Source organism: Mastomys coucha, unplaced genomic scaffold (assembly GCF_008632895.1).
Source record: "Mastomys coucha isolate ucsf_1 unplaced genomic scaffold, UCSF_Mcou_1 pScaffold22, whole genome shotgun sequence".
Taxonomy (NCBI): domain Eukaryota; kingdom Metazoa; phylum Chordata; class Mammalia; order Rodentia; family Muridae; genus Mastomys; species Mastomys coucha.
In genome coordinates this window covers 60,466,417-60,474,877 of record NW_022196905.1, presented here as the reverse complement: position 1 = coordinate 60,474,877, position 8,461 = coordinate 60,466,417, and the positions used below count along the sequence as shown (strand labels likewise).

General features: G+C 37.9%; 1 protein-coding gene across 2 annotated transcripts in view; it reads right to left on the bottom strand.

The window, feature by feature from the left end:
* Window positions 1-8,461, bottom strand: part of Tmem33 (transmembrane protein 33) — a 20,951-nt gene that overhangs the window by 9,890 nt on the left and 2,600 nt on the right. For both annotated transcript variants that reach the window (XM_031342523.1, XM_031342524.1), the window contains exons 3-6: window positions 7,374-7,468; window positions 6,717-6,904; window positions 3,711-3,778; window positions 2,299-2,432 (exon numbers count right to left, since the gene is read on the bottom strand). In XM_031342523.1, coding sequence (XP_031198383.1) covers window positions 2,299-2,432; window positions 3,711-3,778; window positions 6,717-6,904; window positions 7,374-7,468 — 485 coding nt within the window. The remainder of the gene's footprint in view (window positions 1-2,298; window positions 2,433-3,710; window positions 3,779-6,716; window positions 6,905-7,373; window positions 7,469-8,461) is intronic.

Genomic DNA, 8,461 nt, shown 5'->3' with positions numbered 1-8,461 from the left:
CTATGTGCAGTCCTTGGTTGGTGGTTGAGACCCTGGGAGCTCCGAGGGTACTAGTTAGTTCATGTCAATAACTTCTTAATAAAAATAAATTACATGACTACAAGCTTATTACTTAATGTTATGTACATTTTGCTCAACAAGTAATCTGAAGTAATTTTCAACTTTCTAAACTGAAAATTTTAACAGAGAAAATATAGAAAACATTCACTGTAAAACAATTTCCCTATTATCCAACTTAGCCCTTTATAAACTTTACAACACTCTCCACAATCTATCCTTGTGGAACATATGTACACAAGTGTACAAAATGATTAGTACTAGCCCAACACTTCTCATATAATAACTCGCTATTTACTAGCTCTTGAGGACTTGACACTAATATGAATGTGAGACAAAAAAGCATGTACTAATCCTTGCACATACCCCCAAAATATATCAGAAAACACACTATATGTTGTTAACCAACTTTAACTTATATTAACATGTAATATGTATGTGGTAATATACAAATTATCTTATTCCTCTTACAACTTCAAGTACTCCAAAATCTTATATTCCTACTATTATATATCAAGCCTCCCTAGTTTTAGGAATATTTAGACTGGTTCTAGTATAAGAATAAAGCTAGGGCTGGAGAGAGTGCTCAGTGGTTAAGAGCACTGACTGCTCTTCCAGAGGTCCTGAGTTCAATTCCTAGCACCCACATGGTGGCTCAAAACCATATGTAATGGGATCTGGTTCTCTCTTCTGGTGTGTCTGAAGACAGCTACAGTGTACTCATAAAAATAAAACAATAAATCTTAAAGAAAGAAAGGAAGGAAGAAAGAGAAAACACTATAAAAGAGGAAAAAGAATAAAGCTATAGCTAAGAGTGTAGCTTGGTAACTCCCTCAAAACAAACAAAAACCACAACAGGGTGAATGTAGCCCCAGCATCCTGGTACTCAAGAAGTACAAGTGGGAGGATTGCTTCAAAAACAGCCTGGGCTACAAAACAAGGCCTTGTCTTTCATAACCCAAAACCTAGGTTATGTAGGAAAGCAGAAAGAGGGAAAAGGAAAGAGGGGAACTAAAAAGAATGAAGGAAAAGAAAGGTAAGAAGTAAACAAACTTACAATGATCATCTGTCTTTGCAGATATGTGCATGCATATACAAGATAAACCAAGACTGCTTTATTTTTAAATACAGAGTTCTAAGTAGTACAACCTCTACTAATCAGATAGCATGTCTGACAAGAAGGCAGCATATAAAGATTAGCGATAGCATGGTTACTTTAATTTTGTGGCTTGGGTAATCTTTAAGTTACACACTTAAGTTAGTAAGTATTCTATATATAATTACTATTACACATGGAAGGTGCCTTAGTAAATTAGTAAGTATTCTATATATAATACACTACTACACATGGAAGGTGCCTTAGTAAGTTAGTAAGTATTCTATATATAATACACTATTACACATAGAAGGCGCCTTAGTAAATTAGTAAGTATTCTATACATAATACACTATTATACATAGAAGGCGCCTTAGTAAGTTAGTAAGTATTCTATACATAATACACTATTACACATGGAAGGCGCCTTAGTAAGTTAGTAAGTATTCTATATATAATATACTATTTCACATGGAAGGTGCCTTAGTAAGTTAGTAAGTATTCTATATATAATACACTATTACACATGGAAGGTGCCTTAGTGGTACAGCTATGTCAACGCTGTGAACTTGACCCCCAAAGACAAATAAACAAACTTTATAAATAAAGTAATTAAAATTATAAAATACCGATGAACAACATTAAATACACACAAAACCAGAAAAGTCTCCTATGTTTATGCATTGAAAAAATAGTATTGTTAAAACATCTGTTATTCAAAGCAGCTTACAAATTCATCCATCAGAAGAGTGATTATGAAAAAAAAAAGCAAAAAAATAAAATCCCCAAAACATAGTCAGCAGTGGTGAGGATACAGAGAAAAACTAACATATGCATGTGTGGCAGCAATGTGCACTAGTACCAACATCTGGAAAGGGGATGGACAAATAATGTAAAAACTCAGGATCCAAACATCCCACTTCTGGGCAAAGAAGAAGAATTCTAAAAGCTGTTAAATACTGCAGGGTAGGGAAAACACAAATTCCTAGTTTTCCTGAGTCTCAGTGATTCTTCTAAAGCAGCTGGGATGCTCCACCTACAGATACAAGCTGATACCTGCTGATCCAAGCAGGATGAAATCTGTGTGGGTATCTTTATGTTTACTCATCATCAATCTCTCAATACAAGTGTATTTGAATTCTTACCTAAAGAGCATAAAAACTGTAGCAGGCATCAAGAATATTTCATTACAAGCGATGAATTTCAAAATATTTTGTTGGTTAGTACTTAATTTATCCAAGACAGATCTCAACAGAGGTAAACTATTTGAACCCTTTGCCTAAAACAAAAGAAAACAAGCATTAGAAGTAACTAGGCATCTCTAACAACTCAATTAGTCACCCTAGCACCAAAATATGTGGATGCCTGCTAAAGTGGCACTGCATTTACATACAACACACACTCATCTTCTATACATTAACCCATCTCTACATCACTCACACCCTAGTGCAACACAAAAGCTATGCTGTTGTCTCACTGTACTGTTTAGCAAATGCCAAGAGAAGCCTGTTCAGTACAGACACTATTTTTTGGCAAACACTTGACTTATGGTTGGTCAAATTAAAGAACCAATGAACACCAAAGGCTAACTGTCAATAGCATACTTCACAGGTAATACAACCGAAGGCCAATTATTTCAAAGTAACTTTAAGAACTTGCTCGTCATACCTCCCTGCTTTAATCTATGTCTCTTAAAAGAACCCAAACATGTCACATTTTGTCATTCTTACTTTATTTCCCGCAGAAAACTTTAATTCCACCTCCCCACAAAAAAATAGTAGTTACTTCTCAACAGTTGTAACAAAAATCTATCCAGCAATCCCTGTGACCCTCAGATAACTAACACCAGATTCTGGAATCCTTAGAGCTCCTGTGGCTAGAGAAATAAAGAAGTATAATAAAGCCACAGATTCGGGCCAGGCATGGTGGTGATCATCTTTAACCCCAGCACTGAGGAGGCAGACGCAGGTGGATCTCTGAGTCAGGGCTAGTCTGGCCACATAGAGTTCCAGGTCAGCCAGGGATTCTATATAAAGGGACAGCCTCAAAAAAATAAACTAAAATTCAGGAAAACAACCCCCTCCCTTTTTTCCCCCCCCAGACAGGGTTTCTCTGTGTAGCCCTGGCTATCCTGGAACTCACTCTGTAGACCAGGCTGGCCTCAAACTCAGAAATCCACCTACCTCTGCCTCCCAAGCGCGCCACCACTGCCCGGCAGGAAACCATCTCTTAAAGGTACTATCCAGACATTTCCCATGGTTCTACTGATGCAGTAACTTAGTGTGACAGTGAAGAAGATCTCTGCCAATTCATCAAACTTAACACATTTAGTGCAGATATGTATTTCAAACTTCAGGGAACTGGAAGACAATTTTAAGAATAATCCCTTCTCTACAAAATAATGCTATTTTGTGACATTTCAACCATACAATCTTCAAATCTAAAAAAATTTATAAAAGTTTGTGGAGAATACAGGGACTTTTGATAAACTGTCTGAAACTCAAACTCATGCCAACTATCTACAATCTACAAGCCAAAGAAACAACAGTTTACTTACATCCAGGACCTTCTTAGTGTATGTGGCAGCGTGAAGCAAAGAAAATAACAAGACGGGAAAAATACTCACTGGAGAAAGCAATTAAGGAAAGCCTTCACATCACCAAGCACTGAGCACTGCACACACGTACATAGCTATGTATTATGCGCAAAGTAGATCTGAACCAACACTTGACTGTGAGTTTAGTGGGATGGCTTTTCTTTCATTCTTGAATCAAATGAAGTCTTGCAACCTAGAAGTAACGTCCTTTCTAAATCTTTCCATCTGTTTGGAAAGTCAAAATCGTTTTTAATAAAGCACTACAAATATCTCTTAAATAAAAATAAACTGCAGACCAACCCAAACGATTGAATAAAGTTTTTAGCCCACAATGGACATTTTGGGGTTTTTGGATTTATTACTTTTAGTTGTATGTGCCTGCATGAGTTTATGTTCACCACACACATGCAGGTACCCTAGGAGGCCAGTACTGGATCCTTTGGAACTGGAATTATAGGCATTTGAACCAAACCTGGATCTTCTGCAGGGGCGGTAGCCATCTCTCCAGTGCACCAATTTGATCTTAATCACAGTCTTCTATAGTACTTTTATGAATCTACACTGTTGACAAAAGTTAATGGCTTAAGTCCCATTTCTTTAAGAAACTATACTTTAAAAAAAAATCTGAATTTGTTTAAAAAAAAAAAAAAGACATTTAAGTTTGCATAAAATCTACCACAGGTCCTATCAAGTTAATTACAATAAGCAAGGACTTTTAATATTAAATCCAATCGTATGGCCTTATACTGTGGGTAAATACACAATTTTTATTCAACTTTTCAAAAGAAAAAAAATGGAATGGAAACAGATCCCCTCCAATTTTTGCTAATGAATAGTAAAAATACCAGCCTTAAGATGTTCTCTATAGGGCTGGAGAGATGGCTGAGAGGTTAAGAGCACTGGCTACTTACTCTTCCACAGGTTCTGAGCTCAATTCCCAGCAACTACATGGTGGCTCATAATCATCTTTAATGAGATTTGGTGCCCTCTTCTGGCCTGCAGGAATACATGCAGGCAGGATAATGTATACAATAATCTTTTTTTTCTATCTAGGTAAAGGTATGGCATGGATGGAAATTGCTAAGTGCTAATAATCAGAGTATCAAATTCATTTTAATCTTAACTTACTTAGCACCCCAAAACTCATTCCAAGCACCACTGAGCATCTCTGCCCAAATTTAGAAGAATCTAAATCTTCCTCTGTAGCCTAAGCCGGCCTCAAACTCTCCCTCCTCCTTGTTGAAGCCTCCTAGGTACTAGTACAGGTATACACCACCATGTTTGGCTCCAGTTTAAAACTTTTTAGTGACTCAGACTCCTTTAAAACTTGAAAACTGGGCCGGGCGGTGGTGACGCATACCTTTAACCCCAGCACTTGGGAGGCAGAGGCAGGCGGATTTCTGAGTTCAAGGCCAGCCTGGTCTACAGAGTGAGTTCCAGGACAGCCAGGGCTACACAGAGAAACCCTGTCTCGGAAATGCCAAAACAAAAACAAAAACAAAACCAAAAACAAATAAAACTTGAAAACTATAAATTTCTCCCTTTTAAGGCCTATGTGAAACTCTGCTGAAGCTTAAATAATTCAGCTTAAACTCTGACACCAGCAGACCTGAAGCCTGATTCAGTAACAGGCAATCCCAAAATATAACCATCAGCTGGGAACCAAGATCCTCGGGTTCCCATCCTGGCTCTCACAAACCTCATCTCCCTAGACCAAGTTTCGTCCTCTGTCATATGGCTACCCAGCGATCACGGAGATTTGTATGAGGAATTTATCCCTAACTGTCCAAAGTTCACATATCTTTATACAACATTCATCTTAGCTTTTGATGCCACTTTTTTTTTCTCCTCTAATTTTTGGCTTTTGAGACAGGATCTCATGGAAGCCCAGACTAACCTTGATTCTCTAAGTGCTATGATTACATGCCTGGTTCAATGTCACTTTTAATTTATTTAGAAAAGATAAGGGGTGAAAGAAAAGGCTACTGCTTTATTCTTAAGTGCCAGTCACTGACAGAGCAAGGACAACATACCACATTAAGAACAAAGGCCCAAATACGTGTGTAGGATTACTTTAGGCCACTTTGTATGCTGCCATAATTCCCCATTTCTTTATGAATTTCATTACATTCTTACTCACTAGCTTATGTTCTTGCCACCACTCAGTACTTCCTAAGAATTAACTTGCTAGGCCAACTGCTACTTTGTTTTCTGAGACAAGGTCTCACTATAAAACCCTGGCTGGACTAAAACTAGCTATGTAAATTAGGCTGGTTTTAAGCCTACCTGTGCCTCATAGGACTACAGCACTTGGCTTATGTCCTTTCTGTTTTACGTATAGCAGACTACTTTCACTTTATTTATTTTACTAAGTCATTTCTGGATTAATTTTTGCCCCTACTTCACCAGAAGCTGGGGGATCCAAAGATCTTTTCATTTTTTAAGTAACACATGTGTAGGACTGAAGATACGGCTTGGGGATTAAGACCACTGGCTGCTGCTACAGAGGACCTGAGTTGGACTCTGACCACCCACACAGTAGTTCACAACTGCCTCAACTTCAATTGTAGAGGTTTTAACATCTTCTGGTCTGCATAGACATCAAGCATGCATGTGGTACACATACTTATACACAGGCACAACACTCATACACATAAGTAAAATAAAATTTGCATCTTTCCTCTAAGATATAAAGTCAATGGTATAAAAATTTAAATATTGAATTCATGTATAAACTTGTGCCTTGAATGTTAATTGTTAAATATCTAAGCTGACAAGAGCCAAGAACATTGAGAGATGAAGTTTAAATTCACAAAACAGCTCTACAGAGTTTATATTTCAAATTTTGGGGACAGAAATGTTTACATTAATAAGTGACAGACTAAAAGCCAAACAAGCTTCATGAACTCTATCATCACTGTATCCTTCCAGCAGCAAAACTCCACTGTCACAGCTATGAAAGGATACTCGTAACGGGGTAGGAGTTGACAAAGATGAGTGAATATAGCAGGTAGTGGCAGCTGTCCTCTAACAAGGCCTGAGCCAGGAACGCTCTGCTCAACTGGAAGTGTGGTAATCTCTGATGCAGCCTCAGAGCGCTGGTCAGAGCATTGGCCAGCAGAGCACGCTGGTAAAAGCTTGCTGCTTCATGCAACCTGCAAATTACCAGAGGAAAAGTTATCATGAGACACCAACAACTACCACGTCTCTTCCTCCTTTGTGAATTGCATCATAATTGCACAACACCTAAATCATTTAATTGTCAATAGAAAACAAATTACACAAATGTACTCTACATTCAGGGAAACATCTCTTCACATATACATCCAACTGATTAGTATAAAGCAATCATTCTTTTGTCAACTTAAAAGAACTGCAGAATCCATGAACTTTTCAACCCAAGACATCTAGTTTTCCTCAGATTTTCAATGAGCAGTCACACAAACTAGAAATACAACATCCTAATCGGTATTACTAGATTACTGTTGCTTTTACGTGGGCTTTCTGTTAGTTAAAAGCAACAGTAAACTATAATCCCATTTATAGTTTAATGATTCTAAACCTAAAAAGCAGTTCATAGATGCTGACCAAACAACTCTGAGTCAGAAATATGATAATACATACCCAAGAAGAGGCAGAACGAACAAAGCGGAGCAATAAACTGTGAACAGGCGAGAGAGCCACATTGCTGTGTCCAGTTTATTGGTCATCATGAATTGCTAAAAAAAAGAGAAAAAAAATTATGGTACACTAAGCCCCAAAATTGTTAAGGGCAAATCATGCACCTTTACTCCTATGAAGAACATTGTAATAACACCTTGTAACATTTGCTTCTGCGGCTCAGTAAGTGGAATCTCATGCTCCCTAACCATGGAAGTAGAAACTCATGCTCCCTAACCGCTTTGGCACACATATGTTGTGCAAAGCAAGAGAAGCACTTTGAGGAAAAAACCGGGACAGTAAAACTTTCTGTGCTATTTCAACATTTATAATAATGGCTCCATCTACTTTGAAACAACTTTAAATAACGACTAATGGCTCTCAAGAGAACTATAATGTCTATTCTTAGAAAAATCTCGAACCCAAATAGTCAGGACTCAGAACTGGGCCCAGCACCCCCAAGGCACTGGAAATAAGCCTGTCAATAGGAGCTGCTACCTGCTTCTCAGGTCTATTACTCTGCATCCTCACAGGCTCCCATACAAGTTTACCCTGATCTCAGTGGCCCTAGATTAAGCTATCACGAAAGCAAGAAATCAAATCTGCTTTAGCACTAACAAGTACCTCATACCAATTTCTGAAGAGGCTTTCATATTCTTAACTATAATGCTCAGAAATGTTAATACCAACTCGTAAACATATGTGTGTATATAAAGTGAAAGGAGCCTCACAATACATATCCTCATTAAATATGGAGGAGTTTTGTTTCTAGTTGGTGCTTCCAATAAGCTGACTTTGAAATGCATTCGTGCATCTAGCTGAAGTTTCTTTTTTTGTTGTTGTTTTTTGTTTTGTTTTTTTGAAACAGGGTTTCTCTGTGTTGGCCTTGCTGTCCTGGAACTCACTCTGTAGACCAGGCTGGCCCCAGAAATCTACCTGCCCCTGCCTCCCAAATGCTGGGACTAAAGGCGTGCACCACCACTGCTCGGCTTATCTTAAGTTTTCAAATACTACTTTTTAGCAATTCACAGTTTCTGTGCATGCAAAGTTTT